The sequence below is a fragment of the Rattus norvegicus genome, chromosome 6, assembly GCF_021556685.1.
Source record: "Rattus norvegicus strain SHRSP/BbbUtx chromosome 6, alternate assembly SHRSP_T2T, whole genome shotgun sequence".
NCBI classification, from domain to species: domain Eukaryota; kingdom Metazoa; phylum Chordata; class Mammalia; order Rodentia; family Muridae; genus Rattus; species Rattus norvegicus.
Window position 1 is genome coordinate 32983232 of NC_141539.1, and position 15257 is coordinate 32998488.

General features: G+C 46.5%; 1 protein-coding gene across 25 annotated transcripts in view; it reads left to right on the top strand.

Moving 5' to 3' along the window:
- The window catches only part of Dtnb (dystrobrevin, beta), a 197064-nt gene that overhangs the window by 176771 nt on the left and 5036 nt on the right, over positions 1-15257 (top strand). For 18 of the 25 annotated variants that reach the window (XR_015621994.1, XR_015621996.1, XR_015622001.1 and 15 more), the window contains 3 exons: positions 11926-12085; positions 12878-12967; positions 13870-13910. Coding sequence is in view for 4 of the 25 variants with exons in the window: in XM_087553723.1 (XP_087409849.1) it covers positions 11926-12085; positions 12878-13128 (411 nt within the window). In the remaining 21 variants the exon portion in view is untranslated. Of the gene's footprint in view, positions 1-11925; positions 12086-12877; positions 13911-15257 lie in introns of those variants that run through there. The other 7 variants (XR_015621991.1, XR_015621993.1, XM_087553724.1 and 4 more) reach the window with 5 other exon arrangements.

The window sequence follows — 15257 nt, forward strand, 5'->3', positions numbered from 1 at the left end:
GAAGAAGGGCGTATGCTCTCAGCCACAAAGTCATTCTTCATCCCGCAGGAGGAGGGTTATTGAACAAGGTATTGTCTTCCAAATGGAATCTCAGTCTAGAGTATGGTCAGTAAGCCTGAGCTCCCACCCACCCTCTCACTGACCTAGCTTTGCAATACAACCACGTCCTCCAGTCCTATCCAGTTTTGCTTCTTGTGTGCAACTTGAGGATCTGGTACTGTCCACAGGACAGTTTTCTCTTAGTGAGGTTTCTGACCATTTTTCTGAGAATTGGTTTTGAAATCCTACACTGGGGGACCCAGTAGAGAGACCATCTTACATAGGGGTAGCCAACCCAGGGAAAGACTGGAGGAATTCTAGCCTTAGAATGAATGCATGAACTTTCTCAACTAAAAATTTAAATACCAATTTAAATATCTTTTGTTCTTTGAGTTTATTGTAAGTCATAGTAAGTTTGTGCTTTGTTCCAGAAACTCAATATGCTTTCTTCCGTCCACCAAGAAAGTTAAGTAAACACCTTGCCTTCTACCCTTTTGAATCCAGAAGTCAGTCCTAGCTTCTACGAACCAGGGTGTGATTCAGACAGAGACAAAATCGTGATGATTGAAAGCCAAATACGCACTATTACCGCCTGCCAACACTATTGATTCACTTACAGAATATCGGCAGTCCCAGAAGACCCCACCAGCCTTCGTAGTGAGAGACTGGTCATATACCAGTTCTGAGTTTCCATTCCCATCATGGCGCAGGAACAGACAGGGGTCAGTTCTCTGCAGAGGGACCACATGCAGACCTGTTGGGAGCGTTATCCTTCCATCGGATATGCATAGATAGATACATCTTCTCAGAGCAGAGCAACATCATAGAAAGTCTCAGTACTCTAGGTGTCTGGGAGCCAGGTTTGTCTTTTGAAGGTCATGAGGGCCTGTTTTTGCAAATGGACGCTTGCTGAAGCAGGGCGTTCCTGCGTCTCCTTCCCTGCTTCAGTTCAGCCCAGGGGGAGTCTCTCCAGCTGCCTCTCCTACTGAGGCTGGTCCTTCCTCGCCCCTCTCCCTTGTTATGCATGCAGTGTGGCTCCCTTGCCCAGCCCTGACTCCCAGATGAGGTGGTTATTTTCTCCTCCTGCGGCAGGGCCCACCCTCTCTCCTTGGTTAGTGGTTAGTGGCGCAGCTGCAGCCTCCCCGCACAGCGCCAGCACCAGCTCAGAAGGGCTTGCGATGTTTTTACCTGTCTCTGAGGGGGAATGATCCGGGCCCAGTCTCCATACAACTACAGCTGCCTTGCCTACATTTCAGACTTACAGCTCCTTTCTCCCTGGATTTTGTTTTTGTTTTTCTGACAAGGCACCTGACAACCGGCAGCAAAGAGGCCAGTTTGTTTAATTTAAATACACTGCGGCAAAGTGAAGGTAATCGTCCACACAGGCCATCTGCTGCCTGGCAGGTATCCATGAGTCAGGAAAGAGATGGAGACTGAAATGTCCTCCGTCCTGTTGCCATGATAACAGCCTGGCAGGGAGGTGGGGGATGTGGGGAGGCAGGGCTTGCTGTCAACATTACACTTTCTACCACAGACCTCTTTGGACTTGACTACTTGATATGTACCAAAAAGATTTAAAAAAAAAATCTTACCTGTTCCATATGGAAGAGATAAAAAGAAGTGCTATTTATGGAGTCCCTACTGTGTGCCAGCACCACACTGGGGATGCCTAAAGACAGCCAAGAGCTTGCCCTGGTAGTTTTAACTAAAGACAGTGCTCTTTTCTCTCTGCAGCTGGTCTTCTGGCCCGTCTGTCTGCCTCTGTCTGAGTTCTCTTTGCTCTGGGGAGGGATTGCTGTCCTCAGCTCACCTTGTCTGGCATTCTCTGTACCTGTTTTGGCTCCAGTGTTTGATCTGTGTTCTAGATAAGGGGCTAAGTCATCATCTGCATTCTCCTCTCCTTACATTCCTTGTGCCTGCTGGAAATGAAATTGATTCTCCTATACAAAAATCACAGTACTGGCCGAGATTTTGGCACAATGGTAGGGGGCCTAGATTCCACTCCTACGAAAGGGAACCAGGGGAAACCAAAGTTAGCTTCAGTCCCGTGAAGGCTTGACTGAGTCACGTTCCTTCTGACCTCAGGACTGTGGTAATAAGATCCCACTAACTCTTCTACTTTTTCTGAGGATTTTTGCTTTGCTCTCGGATTCCCCGGTGCCTCCAGCTACCCACTGTGCTGCTGCTGACTCTGGACCAGTTGCTCTTAACGGAGAGGCAGGCAGTCCCTGTGGAGAGGAATTTCCTTGACCATGTCCTGCTGCTGAGACAAGGTGCTAGGATACTGTACTGCAGTCCCACAGCTGGGTTCTCCTGGCTTCAGCCTGCTAGTACCTGCAAGGAGAGTGCTATACAGCAGGTCGAGGGGGTCACTCACTGTCCCACTGTGCACCACGCACCCAGTGTGCATGCACATGATCAGAAGGCCCTTTCCTCCGACTACCTTTCCAAAGCCAGTCCTGTACCATGCAGGGCAGTCTGTTCTCTGTGCTTCGCTTCTTCAGGACCTCTGTACATAACATCTCTGGTATTGGCTGGATGTGTGAGGAACATTAGCTGTGAACAAAACATGTCATCAGTTGGCCTTGAGACAGGGATGGTTATAGAGGAGCACATTCTTCTCTGACAAGGGTTTCTACTTAAGGTGAGCAAGGGCTACTTGGCCAAGATGCAGTGCTTAGGTAAAGATCTAACTTTTATTTCCAATCCTTGTCATTGACCCACTCTGCCTCCCTCTGCCTTTCTTTCTTTCTTTTTTTTTTTTTTTTTTTGGTTCTTTTTTTTTCCCCGGAGCTGGGGACTGAACCCAGGGCCTTGCGCTTCCTAGGCAAGCGCTCTACCACTGAGCTAAATCCCCAACCCAGGGAGTGCCTCTCAACTTCCCTTCTTTGGGTGTAGAGCCATGCTACAGGGTGCTAGTAACCGGCTATTGGACTCAGGGTTCTCTGTTTCTCACATTAGGGAGATATTTTCCTGGTTACCTTTTCTTGCCCTCTTCCCTCTCAATGACCTCTTTCTGGGGTCCCTCAGCCTGTTTTTGGGGCCGCTGGTTCTAGTCTCCCCCCCCCCCAATCCATCTGCTCACTTTGTCAACCAAATTCCAACTGTGATTACTCTATTAAAGTAGTTTCTTCAAAAACAAAAACAGAGCCACAGTAAGTTTGGTGCATGGATTATTTATTGCCACACAGTATCATCCCAAAACTGTCTTATAAAACTGGCTTATAAAAACATGTCACCAGGTGTGATGGTGCCTGTAATCCCTCCGGCCTGTGCCATGTCAGACTGTCTTAGAAAAGCAGAAAGGAGAAAAGCAGAGGAGAGGAAATAACACCACTCATACCACAACCACTATGGACAGGAACCTGCAGAGGCTCCAACAAGGCTCCAGCCAAAGGTCACCCAGGCTACAGCCACCATCTTTTATAACATGACCTCAAAATCGGCCTATGTGCCATTTGTCTGATTCATTAGAAGCGAGTCACTTGCCCAGACAACATTCCAGAACCAGAGATGATTCTGGGATGTAGGTGGCAGGTCACTTTGGGCCGTCTGAGGTCTGGCTACCACATTTAGTTAGCTAGTTAGAGAATTTCACGCAAAGGCTTTCCAATGACGGATGGATTTATTACTCAGTGGGGGTTGTTGTCTGCCCTGGCTATTTTCCTACAGAAGGCAGTGTGGGGAACTAAGAACCCGTGCCAGCACAGTGGTGTAGGGATGGAGTGCATGAGGACACGTAAGAGCCATGCTCCAGGTCTCAGGAGGACTTTCAGCCACAAGGATCCAGCAGACATTCATGGGTCAGGAGTCACATGGGACAGAGGGGAATTGTGCCCCTGAGAAGAGAAGGCAGTGTGCGAGTGTGCAGCCTGTTGGCAAGGGAGGGCACAATCCTGTCAACACAGTGCAACATTGCCAGCACACTTATGTGTTGTTGTGTTAGACCCTTACAGAGTAAGTGTCCCTTAGCATCCCTAGACCAATGGCATTCCATAGCCAAGAACAGTCCTTCTCAGGCAGGACTGAAGCAAGTAAATCTACGAGCCATACATTGTCTCTTACTTGCCCAGGATGTCAAAGCGCTCATACTCTACCCAAACATGGGTTCAGCGGGGCCCCCTGCCAGCTCTGTCCCAACATTTTTAAGATTTCTTTTTTTCAATTGTGTGTGTGTGCATGAATGTATGTGGGCCATGTGCTCTTGGTGCCTGAAGAGGTGGTTTGATCCTCTTTGATCTGGAACTAGAGTTATAGGTGATTGTGAGCCACACATGGATGCTGGAAATAGAACCCCCATCCTTTAGAAGAACAGCCAGGGACCTTAACCACTGAGGCCATCTCTTCAACTCCCTGCCCCAACACTTTTAATTTACAAATATTAAATAGCCAAAATTGATGGGTACTGGGATGAAGAGAGAAAGTTCTCCTCAGGGATGCCACCTCTGAAAAACTACCTGTGCTCCAGTAGATAGTCCAATACCCACAAGGTGGATTATGGACTTTTTTTAAGCACATGAAATTTGGAGGAATTGTCGATGGGGTGAGCTGGGGGAAAGTTCGGAGGAAAAGGATCAGGAGTGGATTTGATCAAAACACATTATATGCATTTATTAAATACTCAATTTATTTCTTTAAGAAATATTTATTGGAGCTGGAGAGATGGTTCAGTGGTTAAGAGCACTGATGTCCTGAGTTCAAATCCCAGCAACCACACGGTGACTCACAACCATCTGTAATAGGATCTGATGAATTATTTATTTATTTTATGTATGTCAGTACACTGTAGCTGTCTTCAGACACACCAGAAGAGGGCATCGGATCCCATTACAGATGGTTGTGAACCATCAGGTGGTTGCTGGGAACTGAACTCAGGACCTCTGGAAGAGCAATCAGTGCTTTTAACTACTGAGCCATCTCTCCAGCCTGAAACACTCAATTTAAAAAAAGAAAAAAATGGGGTTGGGGATTTAGCTCAGCAGTAGAGCACTTGCCTAGCAAGCGCAAGGCCCTGGGTTCGGTCCCCAGCTCCGAAAAAAAGAAAAAAAAAAAAGAAAAAAAGAAAAAAATTAGTTGGCCATAATAGGATTCACTTGTAACTGGGAAGAAAGGATGCATACCCTGAAAAAAGGTAAGAAATGATAAAATGTTTAATAACTGGCAAAAATGAGTATTTCACAAATACTTGTAAATATTTAGTCATGTCACGTTTTATTAATTGAGGTTAGTGGACTTTGGAGGTTGTTTCCCCTTGGGACTGTTACATTGTTGCCAGTGAACATTTGTTTTAGGTGGGCTTATGTTTTCCTGCTTCTCAAGAGTACTCAGGAGTGGAATTTGCTGGGTTAGATGGTTAGGCTATGTTTAAGAGTCTAAGAAATTGCAACTTCTCAGGCTCAGCAGCAGTTGGGGGAGTGTCCACACACCCTTGACAGTCCTTTGAGCTGTAACTGTTTCTGAGCAGAGTGTATTGCACTGTGTGTGCAGTGCCCCTCTCGCTTGGGACCTGGCATGTGGTTGTATTGTTTATCACATTACTGAATTAGGAGAATTCTTTGTATGTTCCAGGCCCTGTTCTGCTTCAGATACAGCTTGTGGATGTTTTCCTTCAGTCTGTGCCTTCTTCCTGGCTCACATCCAACATAAATTCACTATTTTTAACTGTAAAATTCAGTGTTTTTTTAACAATATTCACAGAGTAGTATTGCCGTCATTACCTTCTGTTTTAGAAACTTCATCGGTCTCAAAAAGAAGCCTTACCATTCTTCATCCTTCCCAACCCCCACCCTGCCTAGCTAACCATTAGTTTGTCTATGATTTTCTTATTCTGGGAATTTCACATAAATGGAATTTTTAGAACTCATGTTGTTTGTGAATGGCTTCCTTTACTTAACAAAATGTTCTCAAAATGTTGTAGGACATCTATGGTAGGGCCCCCATAGACTCATGTGTTTGAATATGCTTGGCCCATAGAGAGTGGCATTATTAGGAGGTGTGGCCTTGTTGGAGGAAGTGTGTCACTGTGGGAGCAGGCTTTGAGGTCTCTTATGCTCAAGCTACACCCAGAGTGGCAAAGTCTCCTGCTTGCCTGCAAATGAAGATATAGAACTTTCAGCACCTTCTCCAGCACCATGTCTGCCTACAAGCAGCCATGTTTCCCGCCATGACAATAATGGACTAGATCTCTAAAACTGTAAGCCAGCCCCAATTAAATGTTGTCCTTTATTAGGGCTGCCTTCATCATGGTGTCTCTTCAGAGCAATGAAATCCTAACTACCACAGATGTTATCAGTCCTCCATTCCTTTTTGTTGCCTAGTAGTATTCCATTGTACAGGTAACACATTTTATTTAAGGTGTTCATCAGTGAGCATCTGAGTTGGTTCCACTCTTTGGCTGTGTTAGTTGATGTTCCTGTGAACATCTGGACACCAGTTTTTGTTCAGACATGTTTTCATTTCTCTTGGGTGGGTATGTACCTGAGAGTGAAATTGCCATGGCTTATGGTACTCTGCCCTTTGAGGAGCTGCCAGGCTGTTGTGCAAAGCAGCTGCACCATCTTACATTCTGCTGGCAGTGCCCGAGGATTCCAGTTTCTCTACATTCTTGCCGGCACACTTTGTTATGTCTTCGCAGTGTTCATCCTACCGGGCGTGAAGTGTTCTCTCATTGTGCCCTTCATGCCTTTCCCTAATGTCTGATTAGGGTCCGTTTCATGCCTCTTGGACTCTTTTGTATCTTTAGACAGTGGCGTGTTTGATCTTTCTCCCATTTTAAAATTAGACTGTCCTTTCCCCACTGAATTGGGAGAGTTATTTGCATGTGCTAGGTACAGGTCCCTTGTTAGATATGTCCTTTTCTTTCTGCGTGTGTCATCCTTTCACTTTCCTTTGTTGTCGTTTACTTGAATTTTTATTATTTTATTATTTATTGTTGGTATTGGTTCCCTTGAAGCTACCTGACATGGGTACAGGAGTCCTAGGTTGTTATTGAAATAGGTTGTCATGCATGTAGATGTCTTTTATAGAAGCTGCTTGTAGAACTGAGGCTGGTCTCCAACCCCCAGATCCTTCTGCCTCTCCTTCCTTGGCATACCCAGTCCCCAACCCCCTACCCTTTTTTGAGGCAGGGTCATTCTTACATAGCCCTGGCTGTCCTGGAACTCATTGTGTAAATCAGGCTGTCCTCTAACTCAGAGATCTGCCTGCCTCTGCCTCCCCAGTAGTGCCCTAGTTCCATTTCTTTAGATTGATCCAGTTTTGAATTTATCTGCCCATATGGAGTCTAATGACTTATTTTGAAGAACAAAATGTGCTTGTTTGGTTTGGGTTATTTTTTTTAAGCCAAAAGATGATAATTTTGCATCTCTTTGCAAAGAATCCAATCTAATACACACACACATACACACACACACACACACACACACACACACATACACACACACACACACACACACACACACACACACTGTATTGGCTAACTAGAGCCATCGTTATAAACAAGTAACTTCTTGTGATAAGAGCAGTCAAAAATCTTCTTAATATTTTGTCAAAAATGTTTAGTAAACAATATTTATCATGGGCTGGGAAAGATAGCTTGTTGGTAAAGCACTTGGCATGTAAGAATAAGGTCATGGTGGCGTGCACTTATAATTCTAGGACTGAGGATGCAGAAGTAAGAATATCTCTGGAGTTTGCTGGCCAGCTAGCCAAAGTAATCAGTGAGCTCCAGTTTTGGTGAGAGGCTGGAGAGAGGGCTCAGCGATTAGGAGCCATGCCATGCTGGGTGTCGTGGCGCATACACCTGTGATCCAGCACTTGAGAAGTAGAGGCTGGTGGGTCTCTGTGACGTCAAGGCTAGCCAGGTCTACATAGTGAGTTCCAGGATAGCCAGGGCTATACAGTGAGACCCTGTATCAAAAAAGACAAAGACAAAGACCACTAGCTGTTTCTCCAGAGGACCTAGGTTCAAATCCAAACACCCACATGGCAACTCACAACCCTCTGTACCTCGGTTCCAGGAGATCTGACTGATCCTCCAGGCACACATGTGGTACATGGACCCACACACTGACAGGGAAAACACCATACACATAAAATAAAATAAATAATTCCTTAAAAAGATTACATGGGGAGCGATTGTAGAAGGACCTAATGCTCATTTCTAGACTTTCCACACAAACACACATGATAAAGAAGGAAGTTTTCCTTTTACATATCATGGTTTGTGGTTGATCCAAGAAGTCCTGGGCACAAGTTTTTTCTATACTTTTTTTTTTGAGAAATTGTGCAGTTTTAAGTCTAATAATTATGCTCCATTTTTTAGGTTCTTCTGTTCATTTGGGTTTTTTGAGACAGGACACCTTTGTGTATTCCTGACTGTGCTTGACCTCACCCTGTAGACCAACATAGCTTCAGACTCAGAGATCTGCCTCAACCTTCTGGATGCTGGGATTAAAGGCATGTGCCAACACTGCCCAGCGGTTTGTTTTTTTTTTTTTTTTTTTTTTTGGTTCTTTTTTTCGGAGCTGGGGACCGAACCCAGGGCCTTGCGCTTCCTAGGTAAGCGCTCTACCACTGAGCTAAATCCCCAGCCCCCCAGCGGTTTGTTTTTTAATGCGATGTGAAATATGGATCTAAATTCACATTTATTGGTATCATTCATCACTCTCTGGGTTTATGCTAAGTGATAAAATAAATTTAATAGTTCAGTAGTTCAGTACCATTCATACAGAATTTGAAGGCATGAAAATATTATATATCATTTATAGGTTTATATATGTACACATAGGTTAAAAAAAATCTACACCAAAATCTCTGGTAAGAAAAACTGAAGTTTCCAAAGAGAAAAGATAAAAGCACTGAGCCTGTGAAGATTTGGTGGTAAAAGTGTCTTCAAGTTGATCTGTACTGTTTTTAGATGAAAATAAATTGTACATAATTATTCATTTGGGGTGGCTTTATCATATTGTACTTGATTATTTTCTGAGCTTTTACGTTTCTTAAATTAAAATACACAAAGAGCTTACCAGTTTTGGTATGCCTGTAATCCCAGTGCTTGGGAGGTAGAAGCAAGAGGAGCAGGAGTCCAAGGCTATCCTCAAGTTCAAGGCTAGCCAGGGATACACGAGACCCTATTTAAAAAAATAAATAACACACTCACACACACACACTCTCATACACACACACACATGTACACCCTCACACATGTACACTCACACACACTCACACACACACATACACTCACACACACACTCATATATACATACTCTTTCACACACACACTCACACACTCATATACACATACTCTTTCACACACACACTCACACACATACACTCACACACACACTTACACACACTCACACACTTACACACTCTCATACACACTCTCATACACACACACCCTCACACATGTACACTCACACACATACACTCACACACATACTCATACACATACTCTTTCACACACACACACACTCATTTACACATACTCTTTCATACACTCACACACTCATATACACATACTCTTTCACACATACACTCACACACACATACACTCACACACACTCACACACACTCACACACTTACACACATACACTCACACACACTCATATACACATACTCTTTCACACACACACACTCACACACTCATTTACACATACTCTTTCATACACACACTCACACACTCATATACACATACTCTTTCACACATACACTCACACACACATACACTCACACACACATACACTCACACACACTCACACACACTCACACACACTCATATACATACTCTTTCACACACATACTCATACACTCACACACACACACTCACACACACTTACACACACTCTCACATACACACACATGCACACCCTCACACATGTACACACACACACACACACACACACACACACACAAAGGTCAAGCAAGAATCACACAGAGCAGGGCAGAGTGGCATGCTCCTGACATCCCAGCATGTGACTGCCACAGGAGCATCTCTAGGTTGAGGCCATGTCTCAGAAAACAAGCCTAGAGAATGGGGATCCTAGAGGACAAAATATTCCATTCATCACGGACACAGCTTCAGCAGTGAGGGCAGCCATTGTGCACACCTCCTGGCAACCTACTTGGAGGCTGCATATTCTTTGTGTGTGTGGTGTTTCTGAACTAGATCCCTCCCTAAGCGGTTCACAGGAACTCATTCTCATGGTCACTTCCATTCTCCCAGTTTTCTCCCACAAAATCCTCCTATATGACCCCCCCCCACCCCCAGCTTGGCGATCTGCCTCTGATTGGTTTAATTCCTCCGGCAGTCACACCTCATAGTTCCAAGCTACCTTTAAAGCTATACCAGGCCTCTCTCATGGCTCCTCTTGGAGGATCAGTCCTGTCAAGACGAAGCTGAACACCTCCTTTCCGGCCATGGGCTGTCAGAAACTTGTTGAGGTAGACAATGAATGCAAGCTTCAAAGTTTCTGTGAGAAGCTCATGGCCACAGAAGTAGCTGCTGGTGCTCTGGGTGAAGGGGTTGTGCAGTCTGAATGAGTGGTGGGAACAACAAACGAGGTTTTCCCATGAGCAAGCTGTGTTGGCCCATCGCAGCGTGCTCCTGTTGTCAAGTAAGGGGTGTTCCTGTTATAGACCAGGGAGAATTGAAAAGGGGAAGTGCAAATCTATACAGAGTGCATCGTGGGCGAATCTGAAAGTATTTCAGTTTCTCTTAAGAGGATGATTTCCACCATGTCAGAAAGCCCCTGAACCAAGAAAATAAGAGCCATAGGCCATCCTCGCCAAGAGCTTTGCTTATAAGTCTTGAGTCCAGTCAACAACAAATCTTTAAGAACGGTGAACAGCCAGGACGTGGTGGCTCACGCCTTTAATCCCAGCACTCAGGAGACAGAGGCAGGCAGATCTCTAAGAGTTTGATTGAAGCCAGCCTGGTCTACATAGTTCCTGGAGAGCAGGGCTAGGTAGAGAGACCCTGTCTAAACAAACAAACAAACAAATAAGTAAATAAATATTAATGATCAGACCTTAGGGAAAGGAGGGAAACACCTATACTAGGCTTTCCTGGGGAAAGCTCCCCCTCTGATGAGCAGGTGGCTACTCTCACCTACTCCCATTACTCTCATGGCTACCCAAACCAAATAGACCTCCCAAGGGTGTGGCAGATACAATGCAGCCATTTTGCTAACCAGACCCTGCAGAAGCAGCCTGCAGCAGAGCCTCCTGAGCTGTCCTCAGGAGCACAGCTGCCTGAGGTGGAATTTGAGTGTGAGGAGGGCTGCCCTCAGAGTGGAAGGTGTTTGTTCTGATGTCTTCCTCTGCCAAGCTGTACTTCCTCCCACATACTCAAGACACTCGTCTCTCACATGCTCTTGCTATTTTCATCTATTAAAGTTATATTAAAAGTCAGCCACTTTCTACTCACAGATTCCCTGGGAATCAGATAAGAGTGGGTGCAAAATGTTGTCATTCATACATGAAGATGTTTGTGGGGGTTTTTTACCCCTCTTGGTTATAACCTCCTGGTTATACCTACTCTTCTGACCAGCATGTCCACTACATGGCCTCTGCCCGTCTTCCTGACCTTTCTCAACCTGTTCTTTATATTTTGTTTGTCTAAAACAGGTTCTCACTCTGCAGCTTTGAACTTACTGTGTAGCCCAGGCTGCCTTTGAATTCTCAGCCATTCTCCTGCCTAAGTGCTAGTCTCAGCCTGCTCTTACCGCACTCTTCCTCCTACCCTGCCCCCTTTCCACTCTTTCCTTCCTTCCTCAGCTGATTCCTGACTCTTTTTTTTTCTGCATGTCCCTGGGTAGCACTTTCCCCTCTCCCTGGAGAGATTAAACCCCCAAAGTGATGTGTTTTTCTCTCTGATCCCCCAGGCTCAAGCCACAGGGTCACCACATACATCACCCACTCACGGAGGTGGCCGCTCTATGCCCATGCCCGTGCGTTCCACATCTGCTGGCTCCACCCCGACCCACGGCCCGCAGGATTCACTGAGTGGAGTTGGGGGAGATGTGCAGGAGGCCTTTGCACAAGGTGAGTTTCCAGGAGTCTGTGGAGAGCTGAGGGGTGCGGGGGGCGGGGGTGGGGTCTGAAAGCACATACAGGCCTCCTGCCAGGATTCTCCAGTTACTTCCCTTTAGTGCTCTTGGCTTTGGATGATCAGATAGTGTGCCTTCGTAATCAGATTTACAGTGTAAATAAGTTATGTGCTGGCTCCTTCTCCGTGATGGGCTGGTCTTCCATGGGAGGTCACAGGCACATGTGTGAAGATGACTGTTCTCCTGGGTCTGAGCTCTGGACTGAAGGAAATGCCTTGCCCTTTGAGCTTTGCCTCCTCCAGAGGAATTGGATAGAATAAACTCAAATGACACGTTTGCCCTATAAAGTCCCTAGAACAAGCAAGAACAGGAAGAGGGGTAATCTCCATAGGACCTAGCCAAAGGTCGGTAAGCCTGCACTTGCCACGGCCACCCAAGGAACCAGGGACCTGTCATCTTCAATGATGGACAGTGGAGTCACGAGGGAAGGGAGTAGAGACAAGGAAGTGGGAGACAGTGATGGGAGGCGGTGGTGTTGGAGAGTTAAACCCCTCACCCCAAGACCGAGGAATACCCTGGGCAAAACTCACCTGAAACCCCTGCTCTCTACTGTGGCACCCACAAAGCATGGGCGTGACGGGCTCCGCACTCCCAGTAGAGAAGATGGAGTTGGAACTGTGGGCTCCTGGTGGGCAGAGCTGCTGCCTTTCCCCCAGCGTCTCTGCGCCAGTCCAGGGCTTCACTGGCCGGGGCATCCCCAGTCACCCTGATCTGCCCTGACCCTCAGGTACGAGGAGAAACCTCCGCAATGACCTGCTGGTGGCTGCTGACTCCATTACCAACACCATGTCATCCCTGGTGAAGGAGCTCCATTCAGGTGAAACCCAGCGCTTTCCGCTGGTCTCCTCCTCCCCTTCATGCCCCCTGCCCTGCCCCACCATCCCCACACACAGCCCTTCTTTCCATGCCACTTTCCCTTCTAGGAATACACGGGATCTTCACCCAGTGCCTCCTTCCCACATGGTCAGTTTATATTAGGAACAGTCTGATGGAGGAGACACAGTTCCAGATGGAAGGAAACCTTGCTCTCAGCGCAGCCAGACCCCTCTTTACTTCCTCTTCTCTGCCTACATCTTTCCCTAGGCTGGCCACCGCTTCATTCTGAAACTATCCTGGATGTGGCCACAGTCAGCACCAAGCCACCTCTCTCCGTTCCAGCCGCCCTTTGGCTCTCCTGCTTGATTCTGTTTTGAAACTGTCTTCTCCTCTTGTCTGTGAGCAGGCTCTGATCTCACCTGAAGACCCCAGCAGCAGGTCCCTCCGTCCTCCATGTTGGGTCCTATCTGACTTCTTTTTCCGTCTCTCCATGACTCAGCCACTGCCGTGGCTTCCTGGAGTTCTCTGCTTCACAGCCTTTCCTCCCAACCCATACATGAAACCTAGGAAAGAAAGAGGAGAAAAGACCACCATACCTCTAGTACCCCCAGGCACCATCCGTGATAAGCTCATGCTTAGGAATCATTTTCCAGCCATGGCATCCTTATGAGGGCTACCGTCCTGAGCGCTGCGGCATCACACCAGGGACCCACCGCTGTCCTTTATTACCCAATGCAGTGCTTGTAAGGACTGCTGAGTAGAAGTTAGAGCAGCATCCCATGGATCGTCCAGACACTGCATGGACACACGCCCGCCCAGGGTATTTTTCAGCAGAGGGAAGCCTCCGCTCTAGGACTGTTGTTTTTACCACACTTACCCTCAAGTCCATCTGTTTTCCTGCAGGAGAGATCACACATGTGTCCTGATTGGCTTTCCCAGCTAAGGTCAGTTGCCCGTTCTGCAGTTCTGCAGGAGATGGTGTTCTTACCCTGTCTCATCCCATCTCTCATGACCACACTGAAGCCCACCCCCTCACCGTGTGTGTGTGTGTGTGTGTGTGTGTGTGTGTGTGTGTGTGTGTGTGTGTGTGTCCTTCAGGATGACCTTACAGCTGATTAGAAGGCCTTTTCTCTAACACAGTTCCCTAGTAGACTTCACTTACAGTTTCCGAGGGAATTTCTTAGGGATTTTTAAGCCATGTAAATAAAGGACAGTTGTGCTTGTGGCCAAGTGGCTCACAATCTCAGTACTCAAGAGTGAGCGTGCAGTGTGACTGACAGGAACTGAGTCAGGGAGGCTTACTCACAGCGCACCTGGGCTTTGTGGTGGGGGTAGGAGGCATTAGTGTGTCATTTCCAAAGTATATTAGCAACCCCTAATTTTAGAAATGTGGTAAGCAACTTTTCAGAAAAAGTGATATGCTTGAGATCTCACAGAGTCCCGAGGCAAAACTCGTTCTAGAGCTTGGATGTAGAAAAACAAGAAGCCTGGGCTCTGAACCCACCCAGGACAGACAACAAGCCCATTCTATGAGGCCTCAAACACAGGAGCATGTAGGTTGATATAGAAGCTAAATCCAATTCTTCAGGGGAAGGGAGAGCCCTGCCCAGTAGAGCTGGTGTTGACTCCTTCCTTGATGGATATCCAGGCTGTCTTCTCACATACACCTGTCAGCATGTACAGGACACATCTATATGGCTTGTCTTCCACACCTTTCAAAAATAATGTTAAGTAATTGAGTCCTAGAGGTCAAAAGGGTCTTAAGACTATTTAATTGAACTTCCCGTTAATCTAAAAGCCTCCAGTTTGAATATTTACAGGGGGCTCAGCGATACCCAGCTCTAATCACTGGAGATTTCTTCCTAATTAGGGAGCTAAAATCTCCCTTTCTGCCCTAAATCTGTCTTCCTCTATAGCTCACCTTTCCAGTGTTCGATGGGAGGTAACGTGGCCACTCCCAAGTTTTCTCATTTTTAGGAGACTCTACCCAGTCCCTCTAACACCTCAAATATGACATGGTTGTCCTGTTTGGCCATACCTTATGAGATGTGGCCTGGTTTCCAGGATCCCGATTCAGAGGGAGCAACCCACCCATGTTAACCATACACTTCTACAGTTGTTTTCTTGAGCTTGAACAGAATATTAGGCGTAACTCTAGTAGCTGGCACTCCAACCCTGACCATCAAATCTGTCACCATGCCCTCTGCCTCATGGGTATGCAAGGTTCCAATCAGATAGTGTCAGAGTGTGGAGCTGTTGGGCACGGACAAGGGACATTCATACACCTGAGG